This window comes from Pogona vitticeps, chromosome 3 (assembly GCF_051106095.1).
Source record: "Pogona vitticeps strain Pit_001003342236 chromosome 3, PviZW2.1, whole genome shotgun sequence".
In the NCBI taxonomy this organism is placed as follows: domain Eukaryota; kingdom Metazoa; phylum Chordata; class Lepidosauria; order Squamata; family Agamidae; genus Pogona; species Pogona vitticeps.
Genome location: NC_135785.1, coordinates 166,767,010 through 166,783,328, shown reverse-complemented (window position 1 = coordinate 166,783,328; position 16,319 = coordinate 166,767,010). Strand labels below are relative to the sequence as shown.

The 16,319-nt window shown below is 41.6% G+C and overlaps 1 protein-coding gene across 12 annotated transcripts in view; it reads right to left on the bottom strand.

Annotated features, from left to right (window-relative positions):
* Window positions 1–16,319, bottom strand: part of MCF2L (MCF.2 cell line derived transforming sequence like) — a 165,355-nt gene that overhangs the window by 51,135 nt on the left and 97,901 nt on the right. For all 12 annotated transcript variants that reach the window (XM_072994596.2, XM_072994598.2, XM_072994602.2 and 9 more), the window contains one exon: window positions 14,157–14,271. In XM_072994596.2, the coding sequence (XP_072850697.2) occupies window positions 14,157–14,271 (115 nt within the window). The remainder of the gene's footprint in view (window positions 1–14,156; window positions 14,272–16,319) is intronic.

Sequence of the window (16,319 nt, the reverse complement as noted above, 5' to 3'; positions counted from 1 at the left end):
ACTATTCCAGACAAAAAAAATCACAAAAAAACCCCACACACCACTCCAAGCTCCATTGGAACGTGATGAGACTGAAAAATAATCCAAAAAACCCCTCACACCCCCACTGGGGAAAAAAAATCAAAAACACCCCACACACATACACAACCAGCTCCATTGGAAAGTGATGGGGCTGGGGGGAAAAATCAACACCCCCCCCACAGCCATCCCCATTGGAACACGATGGGGCTGGGGAAAAATAATTAAAAACACACCCCACAGCCAGCTCCATTGGAAAGCGATGGGGCTGGGGAAAAAAAAACCAAAAACAAAAACAAAAAAACAAACAAAAACAAAACCCAAAAATCACAGTACAGAAGCATAACCCCCCCAAGCCCGGCCTGCAAAACCCAGTAAATGTACTCACCCAGAAGCAGAAAGCAGCACCAGGCAGTCCAAAGACTCTCTGCAAATGGGTGAACACTAACCATTAGGGCGAAAGAGCTGCAAAGAAGCTCTTCACCGACCAACGGTTAGCCCTCTAATTTGAATTCCCCGCCTTTTCCCCCCTGCCTCTTTTGTTTGCAATTCGAAGCTCCGGCCGCAAGTTGAAGCAAAATTTTGTGGCCGGAGCTGGTCGCAACTCAAAATGGTTGTATGTCGGGACATTCGTTAAGTCGAGGCACCACTGTAAGTCATGTCCTGGAGGCCTATTTCACTGTCCCACATTCACACTTCTAATGGACACTGAAAAAGCTTTTTTAAAAAACAAAATCATCCTGTTGTTCCATTTCATTATGATTCTCATTCATATTTCATGCAGCACAGGCAGTATTCTTTTATCACGCTGATCAGGTTCCCAATATTATGTGTACTGTATCTAGAAATATAAATGTTTTCCTGTTGTATAATATACTTTGCATTCCTCCAGCTGATGGCATGGTCTCTGCACCCCTGCAGCTCACCCCTAATATCTGGAGTGGCCTCACAGGAAAATGGATTTCCCAGCCTAGCGCTTATAAAATTCTCTGCTCCTGAAACCAAACAGTTCATTATGACCCAATTAACACTACCTGAGCAGAGTTGTTAATGACAGGACATTTTGGAGGTCATTCATTCATAGGGCCACCACAAGTTGGAGATGATTTAACAGCACATAAGAACAAACCACTGCATTTATCGATTCAGGCTGCATTCTGCTACCAGTCTCCAAGGTTTTTTGGAAAAAAATATCTCTGTATACCCCCATCAATACTTTGCTGGAAGTTAATAGGAATCTAGGATGCTAATACTTAAGACATCTCACTGTAGAAGTCAATAGAGTAAAGAAGTTGCAAATCTCTTCATGAAATTTTTCATTTACACTTACAGAACATCATATACTTTGCTTTTATTCAGAAGACTGACATAATGATCTCATATACTTTGGGGAAAGGGTGGAGTTTATAATGCATAGGATTTTAGAGAGCAATTTCCCAAAGGATGGGCAGAAGCAACTATCTTGTTAATTATTTTGAAAATCATTGTAATCTCCAAGGTATGGGTGGTGGTGAGTATGATGTAAATTGTGTCAAAATTTCTTCTAGTATGAGTCTGTTTCCCCCCCTCTCATTGTGTTGTTTCTTTTCATGGCAGAGTTTTCTCTCCTGCAAGCAGCAAAACACTTTCCAATAATCACACAGCCGGTGTTTGTTTCCATTGAATAAGATAATAAGAAAACAGCATTTCTTCTAGTATAATGTGGTGGTAAGAGTATTTTGGAAGATGCTGCTCTCTGTCAGCTCCATCTTTTAAGCAATCCAGGCTGGACTATAGCTAGAATTTAAATAATCCTGAGTCCCTCATGTATCAACTCATTCAAAGCTATGATTCAGGTGAAGAAACACCTGTGCTGCTTTATTATCTACTACAATCAAAGCAAGACTAATTAAACAAGAACTGGCTCAGGCAGTTCCTCTTTGGGGAATTCATGTAGAATTACAGCATTACGTTCTGGTTAGAAAAATCTAAATTTAAAACTGAAGTATAATGACTGACCTCAGTGTGGTGCTGCTCCACAACCTTGAGGTTTGTTATTCTTTAATATCTGGCAGGGGAAAAAAAGAATCTACTGGAGTTTCGGTATAGATTTCAGAATGAGGGGTGTAACTGAGTGGCAAGAGTGTAAATAGATGCCAGGTTCCATCCCTGATACATATCCCCAGATGGGATAGGAAAAGCTCCTGTCCCTGCTTCTGGAGGGTTGCTGTCAGACAGTATAAATCAGGGAAGGAAAGAATATTTGCTAAATTCCTTGCTTGCTTCAGTTTAAACTGTCTCAACAGGAGGAGACACCTTGAAAAGGAATTTTCAGGCGTGCAACAATCAGGGCTGTCTAATTTTTTAATTATTTTGTTCTTGCAACGAATTTCAAAGGGGAGATTATGAGAGTTTTATGCATATTTAGTTCAGGGCCCTCCCAATAAAAAATCTGGATTTTAGCATAGTTCTACACCCCAAATTTCCCACAAAAACCATGTTTTCCCTGCAAAAACAACTTCACTTACATTGCTGCTGACAAAGGGGAAAAAAGCCATAGCCTTTTTATTCTTGGGCAGGAGCAAAAATCTTGTAGCAGTTGGCAATCTTTTTTCAAGGACAGGAAAGTTTATGTGCATTTGTAACATACTTATGCAAGACTCCTCACCTGTCTTAAAGAATGAAATGAGAAGTTTTCTCCCCCAGAATATGTCTGTAATTTGTGCAAAAAAATCTTCTGTCCTTTCTCTGAAAGGACAGAGAGCTAGCTGGAAATACACAGTCAGAAAGCACAGAAGAACTGACTGTTATGAAAGAAACAAACAAAACATCCAGTGCTTCAAATTCTTAAACAAAACAAAAGCTATCCTATTTTTTTGAAAATGTGCACAGTTGCACAAACTGTACTGTACTGTTTTACACAAAAATAGGCAATTTAGGGCACAAATGAGTAATTTTGCACTGGACATAATTTTTGCCAATGTGAAAACTCTATCAAAGATACCAGGAAATTCATTGCTATCTTTACTGGTGAGAAGAGTGTTGTAGTTCCTTGTCCTCACATTTGAGAATGAAACAAGTGAGGCTTTACACCCTTAATGTAAACGAGGAGTAGGGAAATCTTCAGTCTCCAGGCTAAATGGGACCCAAAGCTTACCCTGTTTGTTTTGCTCCTGCCAAATAATAATTAAGCCCATTTTAAAAGCTTCTATTAATGACAATAATATTTATTTAACTGATACACAGATGATGATGTTTTGGATAAAGTTGCAGCTGAGGAAGCACTTCTTTATCACCCACGTACAATAGTTTGGTTTGGGTAGTAAGTGAGGAGTCAGCATGAATGCGAGTGTGTGTATGGGGGGGGGAGAGAGAAAGGGAGGGAGGGAGGGATAGAATAAGAAAGAGAGAGAAGGAATGGGCAGATGGGATGTATAACTATTATTCACAAATACATGTGGAGGAGGATGCCTGCGGATCAGTGCCAGGTGTTTTGTCGATTTTTCCCCCCTTAAACCTGCTCCCTGCTGGTATGTTGACACTGGAGGGCACTGCTGTTCTGAGTTTGAAGACGTATTCCCACCTGGCTTTGGTGTGGGCAGAACTGAGCCTGGATTGCTGGCCTGCAGCCTTAATCTCATCTGAGTTAGTGTTTGAATTGACAAAAAGGCAACTTTGTAAGGTGTTTTTGGAAGTGTCAAGTGCCCCTAGTTTCTTTACGCTGATATTATACACCATCATTCTATGTTGTTACTAATATTTTATCAACGTCATATATCTTTCCCTGTGTCAAACCTCCAACACAGTATTAATTGCTGTGCTATGTGGCACAACTTTCAGTTCACATTTAGCTCAGTATTGTACAGCCCAAAAGCAAGCAATGTAGAAAACATTACTGCCATCTTGGTATAAAAAAAATCCTGAAATTTAGTTGTTGAGACAGAGAACAAAAATATCTTGAAGCCATATTCTATTCCTGTTGTGAGGTCACGGAAGACTTGGACGTCTGAGAGTAGAGTTCTTTATTAACAATCATAATAAAAATTAAACAAAATAGAAATGAGTCACTGAACTTAATACTGAGGAAGAGCCATATAAGCCCTTTCATAATACTCAGAAAAAAATACATTTTTAAAAATAAATCTGTCTGTATGTACATCCCATTGGAGGCAATGGGATGCACCTCTGTGTAAATACGCAGGCAACCTACATGCCAGGTTTGATTATTAACTTGTTATTTGGAAGATTTAATTGACGAGGTGGAGGGAAACAAAGATGCAAATATACTGTACTATATCTAGTGTGTGGCCCTACAGAGCAAGTCTTAATAAACTGGTAAATATACTAAATTCTATAGCCCATTTATTTTATTTTAAAAAAATAAACATCTGCAATCAGCTTACTAATGTGAGTTGGGGAAAAACCTTTTTGGAATGACTGATCTTTTCATGATGGCAGTACACATGGTTGATGTCCCTGAAAACAAGATAGCATAGACTGTGGCAACAAGGATACGGAAAGGTCATTTAAGGATACCAAGGAACTGTGGAAAAGCTGCATTACAGAACATCAGGAGAGCAATGATGTGTACACAGTGTTTATATATAGACCAAGATAGTGAAACAGGCATGGCTGGTATAAAAATAAAATATTAAAAGCCTTGTCTATCACTGGGAATCAGCAGGCCTATGATTATCCCTTGATACTATGGGTGTCGGGGGGGGGGAGAAGGAAGGTGCCCCTCCCATTAATTTGGTATTCCTTTCGATATACACAGGTTAAAAACTACAATAGCAACAATCAGTAGGTCTCATCAATAGACTTTGCTCCTCCCGTCATTATTTCTGCAGGGGCTACAGGTGCCCTTGCTTGACATGGAAAAACTACAGAAAAAATGGAGAAAGGTTATATTGGACATACTGTTTTAAATACAGTGGTGCCTCGACGTGCAAGTGCCTCGACTTACAACCATTTTGAGTTACGACCAGTTGCAAAATTTTGTTTTGACTTGCGGCCAGAGCTTCTAGCTACAACCAGTAAAAGGCAGGGGGGAAAAGGTGGGAAATTCAAACCGTTGGTGGCGAAAGAGGCTGCTTCTTTGTAGCTCTGTCACCCCAATGGTTAGGGAAAGGGATGCAGCAGCGGTGGAAGCGGCGGTTGGGGGCATTACCGCACCTGATGGTGGGATCCTGGTCCTCGGCCTTGGTGCGGGGACAGAGGGGGCCCAGATCCTGGCTCCCAGAGGAAAGGTCCTCCCGCGCTGCCGCCTCCTCCTTCTTGGCAGGTAGACCTGGTGGAGCAGACCTGAGGAAGGGCAGCTGGCAAAGGACCACTTGGGCTTGATGCAGGTGGTGCCCAACGGCGCCTCCCACTCTAGCACTGGCTCCAGTAGTGGCTGCATTGGACTTCGGTGCTACTTGCCACCCTCTGCGGGGCTGCCGCCGGGTCCCAGTTCTCGGCACATGGGCATGTGGTGGTGGAAGCGTCCCGGCACTGGGAGGCTGACCCTGGCCAGGGCATTCTGGCCGCTTGCCTTGGCCCCACCCTCCACCATGGCTGGCCCCGCCGCTGCCGCCTTGGCGGCAGCCGGAGGATGAGTGTGATCAGAGGAGGCTTTGGACTAGTAAGGTAAGGTGCTGCTTTTGGGCTGTGGGGGGTTAAGTTTATGTGCTCTGTTGCTTTGTTTTTCGGTAATTTTTTGCTTTTTAAAAACTGTTCTGGGTGGCTTTTGCAGGGTGGGTTTGGGCTGGAGGGGGTTTATGTTTCTGTGATGTGTTGTTTTGTTTTTTGGTGATTTTTATTGCAGCCCCAGAGCCTTGCAACGGGACTTGCTCCTTTGTCGGGATAGAAATCTAATAAATAAATAAATAAATAAATAAATAAAATTTTGGTTTGTTTATTTTTTAAAGCCCCAGGGCTTGCTTTGTTGTTTATTTTTGGTTGTTTTCTAAAGCCCCAGCACCTTCCGATGCAGCTTTCTGTGTGCTTTATTTTACTTTACTTTATTTTATTTTGGTATTTTTTTAAAAAATGCTGGAACAGATTAATCGTGTTCCCATGCATTTCAATGGGAAATGGTGCTTCAACCTACGACCATTTTGAGATACGTCCGTCTTCTGAAACGGATTATGGTCATAAGTCGAGGCACCACTGTATAGGAGGTGCTGCTCAACCTATTCTAGATAGGTCTGTACTTGCCTTTAAAAGTTTAAAGGACCAGATTTGTATTTTAGAAGAATACTGGCAAATTCCATTGTATCTCATCAAGAAGCACAAAATGCATTTCATTAGCAAACTTTGGGATGGAGAGTTTCAAACACTGACTGAGTCATCTTCTGATTACATATATATTTGGCCACTTATATATATTGTAGTAACATCAGGTTTAAACAACTGTAGGATACTTTAAAAAGTCCTATCTATCTTTGAAGACTGTTGTCATGACAGTGGATTCATCCACATTATTATGAAACAATGTATTCAGCAACATATGGAGTACGTGCTATTTCCATGCTAGACTGCCATCATAAATGCCTGTAAAGGCTGGAAAGGATTAGCATCCTGAGAAAGTCTGTAATATAAGGTTTGATGCTACTGATGACTGATGATGCCTCAGAGATCTCAGTCAATCAGGTTCATTGAGGGATATTTAAATTACTAGCAAAAAGATTCTTTTCTCTGTCCTGGTTTTTCTTCTTTTCTTTTCTTTTTCTGGCTGGCCATGTGAGAGAGCTGGTTGTGAGACAACAGGGAATAAGAACAGCTGTGAGCAGAATCAAGAGTGCAATGAGCTAGTCTGCATCAGGATTATAATTGTGTTCTGGTTGTGTTGGTTAACCATGATCACGGAGTCTTTCTGTTCTGAGTATGCTGTAACTCTTCAACATGCAATAAAGTTTAGCTCCCTCTCAGATATAATCTTGCCTATCCATTGCCTATCTGCTTGCTTCACGTACGAGATTGTCTCCTACATAGCGAAGGGGAGAGCAAGCAGGGCAGGAATCCAAATCAAAGCAGATCCGACAGATGGTTGTCCCATTTTTTCCTGAATGCCTCCAGCACTGGAGCACTCACTACCTCCCGAGGTAATTGATTCCATTGTTGTACTGCTCTAACAATTAGGAGGTTTCTCTTGATACTCAACGAAAATCTGGTTTCCTGGAACTTGAGCCCATTATTACATGCCCCACACTCTAGGAAGACTGAGAACAGATCCTACCACTCCTCTGTATGACAGCCTTTCAAGTATTTTAAAAGTACTATCTTATTTCCCCTTAGCCTTTTTTTCTCTCAAGGCCAAACATGCCTGGTTCTTTCAGTGTTTTTTTTCCATAGGGCTTGGTTCCGAGTCCACTGTTCATTCTTGTTGCCCTCCTCTGAACTTATTCCAGTTTTGGCATCTTTCTTAAAATGCAGTGTCCAAAACTGGGTACAGAACTGAAGGTGAGGGCCTAACCAGTACTGAATAGAGGGAAACCAGTCCTTGACTTCCCTTCTCAGAGTTTCAAAGTCTGATGTGACTTCTTCAGTTTCTTTTGACTGTGTCATTTGTTCCCACATGGGTGAGAAGATACTCATAGCAAACATGATCTGAATCCAGGTGAAATGTATTCCATATTATATACCTTATTCTGTCAGTACATGCCAAAAGTGGCTGAAATCCTGTTGATGTAGCTTCACATGTGCAAGGCTGAATACATCCTCGACCGTGGCCTTCAACTGCTAATTAAAAGTTTCTGATTCCCAACCTCAAACGGTTCCAAGGCTCCCAAGGCATCCTTTTTGTCCTGGAGAAGTCTTTGAGGGTCTTGGGGTCTTGGCGCGCGCACGCGTGCGTGCGTGCGTGCGTGCGTGTGTGTGTGTGTGTGTGTCTGTCTGTCTGTCTGTCTCTCTCTGTGTTATCAGAATGCAGTGACAGAAGACAAAATATATAATTTCAAATGCAGGTGAGGTGGCAGTCTTTAATATTGGAAAATCACTGCTGCTGGCTCTGGTTTCACCCCGTCCCAAGGTCCCCAAAGGCTACCCCAGGATGAAGCAGATACCCAGCGACCCTCAGAACCTGTGGGAAAATTTTAATTAGCAATAAAAGACTGTGGCTGACGATATCATCAGCCTTATATACAGTCACGGCCAAAAATATTGGCACCCTTGCAATTCTGTCAGAAAATGCAACCCTTCTCTCAGAAAACTGTTGTAGTTGCAAATGCTTTGGTACTCACATGTTCATTTCTTTGGAATAATACACACACAAAGAGGGAAGTAAAATCTGATACAATCCACACAGAAACCCCAAAATGCACTGGCCAGAATTATTGACACCCTGTCTAAATTGTAAGAAATAATTGCTTTTCAAGCATGTGATGCTCCTTTAATTTGTATTCAGACACACCTGTCGAAAGTAAGAGGTGTGGGCAATATAGTAATCCCACTTGCAATGAGTTAAGATGGAGAAAAGTTGACTCAGCCTTTGTGTTGTGTGTGACACTGAGAATGGAGAAAAGAATGAAGTGTAAAGCATTGTCTGTGGATTTGAGAGAAAAAATGGTGGAAAAACATTGACAATTTCAAGGCTACAAGTCCATCTCCAGAGATCCTAATGCTCCTCTGTCAACTGTGCACAATATCATCAAGAGGTTTACAGTCCATGGCACCATAGCTAACCTACGTGAATGGAAGAGCAAAATTACTGAAAAATTACAATGAAGGGTTGCTCGAATGGGGGATAGAGAACCCAGATTAACTTCCCAACAAATTCAAGCTGATCTGCAGACACAGGGTACAAGTGTCAGTTCGCACTATCCGTCGCCATCTGAATGAAAAGGGACGCTATGGTAGGAGACTCCACTGCTGACACAAAGGCATAAAAAAGCAAGACTGGAGTATGCCAAAACTTATGTGACAAAACCACAATCCTTCTGGGAGAACGTACTGTGGACAGATGAGACAAAAGCAGAGCTTTTTGGTGAAGGGCATCATGGCACTGCTTACAGAAAAAGAAATGATGCACTCAAAGAAAAGAACACAGTCCCTACAGTCAAACATGGTGGAGGTTTAAAGGTGTTTTGGGGTTGCTTTGCTGCTTCTGGCACTAGATGCCTTGACTGTGTGAATGGTATCATGAAAGAATATTGGGGTGCAGTGTAGTGGCCAGTGTCAGAAAGCTGCATCTCCACCAGAGGTCAAGGGTCTTCCAGCAGGACAATGACCTAAAATGGTTACAAACAAAGCGCTGGAGAGTTCTGAAATGGCCAGCAATGAGTCCCGATCTGAATCCCATAGAACATCTGTGGAGTGATCTCAAAACAGCAGTTGGGAGAAAGCATTCTTCAAATCTGAATGCCCTGGAGCAGTTTGCAAAAAAAGAGTGGTCCAAAATTCCAGTAGAGAGATGTAAGAAACTCATTCATGGTTACAGGAAGCGATTGATTTCAGTTTTTTTTCCAAAGGGGGTGCTACCAAATATTAAGTTAAGGGTGCCAATAGTTTTGGCCAGTGCATTTTTGGGTTTCTGTGTGGGATTGTATCAGATTTGACTTTTCTTCTCTGTTTTTTGTGTTGTTCCAATGCAAACCAAAGAAATTAACATGTGAGTACCAAAACATTTGCAACTGCAACATTTTTTTGAGAGAAGGGTTGCATTTTCTGACAGAATTGCAAGGGTGCCAATATTTTTGGCCATGACTGTATGTGAACCTGCACCAACAGAATTTCAACCAATGTCTCAATGCTCAAAAAAGTAATGTTAGGTGGCCTTTAGCAGAAATGGATATTAATTGCAAGCAGAAACACAGGTGACACAAAATCACAAAGTAGTGATCTTTGAAGAAGCCAATATAAATTAAAAACTTTCAAACATGAGAAATTCACTGTGTAATCCAGTGCCTATGCCAGATGTTTGGGGCCACAAGCCTTCAAGACTTGAGAACAGAAGGAAGGGTATACCAGTAATCTTTTTTTGAAGGAAGTTACACTATTTCCATTGCAAAATTTTGGAGACTGGAATACTTGGATCAGGAAGGTGAAAAGGTATTTGTCAAGAAAAAGGTCACCTGGATTCCAGAGCTCTGGAATCTTCTCAGAAGGGCTATATTTCTTTCCTTATGATTCCAACCTGAAATCTTTTTTCTTTACTATATGAAAAAAATGTATTAATAGTCATTGGAAAACATATTTTGAGATGTTTCTTTTTTAGATAAATCCTGAAGGGAAATATTTGCATGTGTCAGTGTGCATATGTGCATACTGTGTGTCTGTATGTGAGCGAGTGTGTGAAATAGATATGTATTCACTGGAGGTTCAGTACTAATGTAAATGGGCATTGGAATGGGTTATGTTGTCCGAACAGAAAGTTCAGGGGTTCGGGGGATGTTTGTGAGTTCAACTAACAGTGTTATATCTTTTAATTGATAGATTTTTTTGCTTGTTGCTCTAAAGCTAGTAACTGTGAAGAAGTTCTAAAATCCTTAACAACCTGCAGATGTGAATTACTGCTAAGAGTCAGACCAGATCCATTAGGGAGGTACCTTGAAGATTAATCTTGGCATTTACTGACCTAGAACCCTGACAGTTTTTGGGAGAGGGCCGCCTGGCTATCAAGAGATAGAGGGAGGGACCTCAGGTTACTCTGAAGCATCAGAAATGGGAGCATAAATTGGTCATAAGTCACAACTGCATTCTTGTGAGAAATAAAACTGGCTACATGCAGAATGGCTGATCTTCTAGAACAGTGGTCCCCAACCTTGGGCTTCCAGATGTTCCTGGACTTCAACTCCCAAAAATCCTGGCCAGCAGAGGTGGTGGTGAAGAACTCTGGGAGTTGTAGTCCAAGAACATCTGGAGGCCCAAAGTTGGGGACCACTGTTCTAGAAGACTGGTTGAGGAGCATCATTGGAGTAAGGGCTGAAAAAGTATAAAAATAGTTAAGACTCAGAGCAAGTGGGGGAGAATGTACCTCAACATTTTAGCATGTTATTACGCTGGAGAGAAATCATCATAGATTATTGCTGTAGGTTTTGCAGGCTGTTGGGCGATGTTCTTGAGGTTTTTCTTCCTAACATTTCATCAGTCTCTGTGGCCAGCATCTTCAGAGGACAGGAGCTGAAGCTCTGTCTGTGTTCTGGGGCATAGCCCCAAAACCTACAACAACCATCGGTTCCTGTTCATGAAAGCCTTCAAGAATACAATAATGAGAAAGCGCAGAGATTTGTCTATATCCATTCTTAGGTCCTCTGAATAAACAAAATAGGCTGCTGAGTTTTCTTATGTGTAGATATTCTTCCCCAGTTCTTTATCCGTAACTACTGTAATTTGGACTTTTCCCATTTACTGGAGTTGGTTTACTAATATGAGTGACCTTATGGTTGTTCTGGGTTTTTCGGGCTGTTTGGCCGTGTTCTGAAGGTTGTTCTTCCTGACGTTTCGCCAGTCTCTGTGGCCAGCATCTTCAGAGGACAGCAACCTGTACTCTGGTCTTTGAGTGACCTTTCTTGTAATTTGGTTTTCTTTTTCTATTTTAAATACAAATAAAAATTCTTCACATTTGGGTACTTTTGCGGCTGTAGTTAGGGAATGGTAGGGTCCTAAGCCTAGTGCTTGGCCGGTTGGAAGTGCTACCACATTATCAGAATCGCTACCTGTGGTTAAAGTGAATTTTTTTTCTTCGTTGCAGAGCTGGTGTTAGCTTTGAAAGGAAGGAACCATTAGACTTGCTGATTTCAGGTCAGGTGCAGCAACTGCTAGCAGTCTTGTAATTTCAGTGCTTTGCCAGGGCTAATTTAAAGGGCTTGAAGGAAGCCTGGCCAAGTGTGTATCTCTGGCCCATCTATTTTTCCCATTCTGTTTCATGTCTACTTCGCCAAAATAGAAGTGCTTTTCAGAACAAATAGCAGCCTCTAGTGGTTCTTTCAAAAACTGAACTCAAAATACAGCACTGAGAAAATTCAGAAAACTAAATTACCAAAAAAAAAAAAAGCCAAGATATCAACACCCCATTATTTCTTATGATAGGTGGTTGTTGTATTTTTTATATATATAAAGGGCTAAACTGTTCAATGTGGATTAATAAATTCATTAAAAAAAAATTTTTTTTTGTCTCTGGTTCCTCTTCATCAGTGGCTCCCAACCTTGGATATTCCAGATATTCATGGAACACAACTCCAAGAAATCCTGGCCAGCACAACTGGTGTTGAAGGCTTCTGGGAATTAAGCAATAAGGAGCACAATCCAGATTGATGTCAGTTAATGTCATGATAATGGCCATGATCCATGAAGATATCAGAGCCATAGGTAGACTGGAGTGATCAACAAGGACATTGACCAAGGGCATGAAATGTTAGAGGGTGCATAAATTTGCTGCCGGAAGGGTGCAACTCACCTGCTGGAAGGGCGCAAACCTGCCTACTATAATCATGTGTATCACTTGCAGTCACTCCTTCTTACACACATGACTAAGCATGGAACCAATATAGTTGTCACATGCTCAGAGCCAGGTCTATTTCTCCACCCTCTCCCTGCGCATACCATCCTCACCTGACTGAAGCTTAACTCTAAGGGTAAAAGAGCACAAGGTGCCAAAATTGGTAGTTATAGCTTTGCAGATTTTACCGATGGAACTGGTCCCTATAGCAACTGAGGAGGAACCAAGGCCCACTTCCCATTAAAGCCACCTCTGCATTTCTAAAGTCACATCTGCATGGCAGGGAGATAGTTTCTCAGCAGCATCACAGGCAAGGAAGAGAAGAGTTTGGCTGCAGTAGTGTTAGAACAGGAGCACAATGTTGGATGAGGCTATTGAAAATTTCCTTCCCATTAACAGCCAAACACCAGAAGGGCAAATGGGAAACGCTGCACATGAAAACTTTTCCACTGGGAAGCTTTTGTTTGGCTTAAACTAGGGGTGGGCAACTATAGAGGGTCAAGGGAATACACCAACCCCCATTTCATGCAGGCAGCAACACCCTTTTTTCTCAAACTAGAAATGACTGGAAAATTACTTCTGTTGTTATTTTTTTTCAAAAAAAAAAGATATCTGTAAAGGCATAGGTGAATCAGAAATAGCACTGTACTCGGAGAATCATACCCCCAGAGTCTTCTGGGGTGGTGATGCCATTTCCAGGGCCCTTTTCCAATAACTGTTCTCCATTTCATTGGAAAGTCGGGCACACAGCTAGGTGCAACACAATTCTCTTCCCAACTTTCACTTTCTGTTTCCTCACCCTCATCCATTTCACCATAGCCAGGATTTCTGAAGTGCGTGTGGGTAAAAAATAAGCTCAATGGTAACATTTTAACTACTGAGTTATGTGTTTTACTGCAAGTTTGGGGGAACTTAAAATACTTTTGGACTTCAATTCCCATCAGCCCCAGTCACCTAGGCTAATAATGAGGGGCTTTGTGTGTAGTTACTCCTTAACATCTGAAAGGCTTGAGCTTCCTCACTGCTGTTTTAAAGCTTAATGTTTTTCTTTTGTAATTTGGATGTTTTATCTATGGAATCACTGTCTATTTTTGTTCTTACTTTGTTATGTGCTCTCGAAACCGACTTATAGCAACCCTAATAGGGCTTTCAAGGTAAGTGAGATATTTGAGGAGTGACTTTATCAGTCCCACACGTCCAGTGAGTTTCTGTGGCCAGGTGGGAATTTGAATCCTGGTATCAGAGTCATAGTCCTTCACACTGTCCACTATACCATACTGGGTATTTACTTCCTTATTTACTTCCTTGAAAACTTATATGTAATGAGAGTCATCTTGAAATTTTCCTGGGCTCATGCTGCAAACACTTTAGTCTCTAATTATACCTAATTTACACAATAGTGCTTACTGAAGACAGAAACTATGTAAGCATATGTAGTATACGAGTGAGTGAGTTGCATACAGTTAAACAGCACAGTGTCTGGTACCATAAAGATTCAGAAATACAGACTTGTAAAGTGCAGGAGACCATATATCAGCAGGAAATTCACAAGGATTACAATTGTTGGCTTGCCAAAACAAACACTGCCACAGTCTCAGGAAGATCGATTTTTCTTTTCTACCAAAAGCAAACTATCTTTTTGTCAGGATAAATTTCCTTACTAAAGACCAAGATGACAATCACTGCCAATGTTTCTGCGTTGCCCTGCCTGCAAACTAGAGTATTTTCAAGCAAGCCTTACCTAGGAATATTTGTGAGGTATGTCAGAACATTCTGAAAATCACTGTCTGGAATTTCACTGAATGCAGAGTATTCGGGAAACGTGATGACAGGGCAGCCATCTTTCCCTCGCCCACCTAGCAAGAAAAAACAAAGTTACTTCTTCACAACTCACATTCCAGAATGGAAGTAATTAGTACATCACTTTCTAGTATTAGCATGAAAGCAGGTCAGTGCTGATACTAGAAAGATAGTTTGATTCATTTACTTCAGTTTAGGGCTGGATATACCTCTAGGGGTTCAAAGACAATAAAGTTCTAATGCATATAAAACAAAGACAGATGGCCACATATATTATTGTTTTCCAACCGCATTTAAAGTTGTTTAGCATTCTTCTTCAAATACCAGAATATTCCTCTTCAATAAGAAAAGAAGATATAAGGGTTCTAAGAGCACGTATGGATTTAACATCAAATGGCATCGTACACCCCTTTCTGCTCCTCTGGCTTTTGTCTAAAGGACATGGATATTGAGAAATATACCCTGCAAAGGAAATTGCAAGCTTGAGCTCTGATGAATTTGCACAGGAAAAGAGATGCCTATTACACAAGAATGTTTCTCTCAAATTTGTTTTTGCCCAGCTCTGGATTTCCAGTATTGCAAGGATCGTGAACTTGTAGAATGCCAGAAAAACCACTATGAGTGGTTGAGTGTGGCGCAGGGAAAAGAAATGAATTTCTTGCTTCTTCTTTTTCCTCCTTATGACCAACTTTTACTTTCTTTTGCCACGTAAAGATCTTTTTTATTTTCCCAAGAATTTTAAATCTTGCTGCAGGTTTTATCTCTTCAGATAAAATGTATTTTTACCTTTCACATTTCACCTGCTCTTTCTTTTTAATTTCAGTTTGGAATTTAGCTATGTTACATTTCATTGCATCACTCTCTTTATTGCTGTTCCATTTAACTTTTGTAGATTACTCAGAGAGCTTTGGTTATCAGGCTGTACAAAAAAAATCGAACTGAATAAATCTTACTTATTCATTTTCCAAATTATTATTTTAGAGTACCCTTCCCTGTAAGTTGCCCTTAGATTTTTTGTTTACACAGCTTATAAAATAAATAAGTATTCCAGATTTAGAATTTGCAGCAAATACTATCTAGAATACTGAAAATCTATATGCAGTGCTCCACTGGTATGTACAGTTGTATATGCTGTGATTATCTACATGAGGCCACTAGATGGGGTCATCAGGAGGTGTGGGGCTTCCTGCCATCAGTATGCTGATGAAACCCAGCTCTACATCTCCTTTTCTCCAACCACAGTGGATGCCGTTCCATCCCTTCAGTGCTGCCTGGAGGCTGTACTACAATGGATGCAGGAGAATGGACTGAGGCTGAACCCAGACAAGACGGACGTCCTGAGGGTGGGTGGCCCCACCATTGGTGGTTTGGGAAACTCCCTCTCTTTTGGGAGAGTGACTCTCACCGCAAAGAGTGAGGTTCGCAGCTTGGGGGTCCATCTGGATCCAGCGCTCACCATGGAAACCCAGGTGGCGCCATTCTGCCTATTTCCATCTGTGGCGTCCCTATCTGTGCCCAGCTGCATCCCTATCTTGATGTTGGGGCACTCACCACTCTGGTCCATGCGCTTGTAGTCTCCAGATTAGACTACTGTAATGCACTCTACATGGGGCTACCTTTGAGATTGATGCGGAAGCTTCAAATGTGCAGAATGCCGCGGCCAGACTTCTCAGTGGGTTGAGAAAATATCAGCATATTTTCCCCACTCTGGCTGCCTTGCATTGGCTGCCCGTTCATTTCTGCATTGACTTCAAAGTGTTAATGATGACTTATAAAGCCCTAAACGGTTTATGACTTCGATATCTAGCGGAACACCTCCTCCCACCTAGATCTACCCGAACCACTCGTTCTAGCCAGGAAGGGCGTATGAGGGGCCTAACACCCAGGGAGGCCTGGAGAGAAAGAACAGGAAACTGGGCCTTCTCGGCAGTGACCCCTTGCCTTTGGAACAGTCTGCCTCCAGAGATCCGTCTGGCTCCCTCGCTGTGTGTTTTTAAGACCAAACTTAAGACCTGGCTCTTTAGGCAGGCTTTCCTTCCTGTCATCACTTGAATATTTCCAAGATGGGAATATTTTTCCCACCTTGAACTCTATTACTTCTATT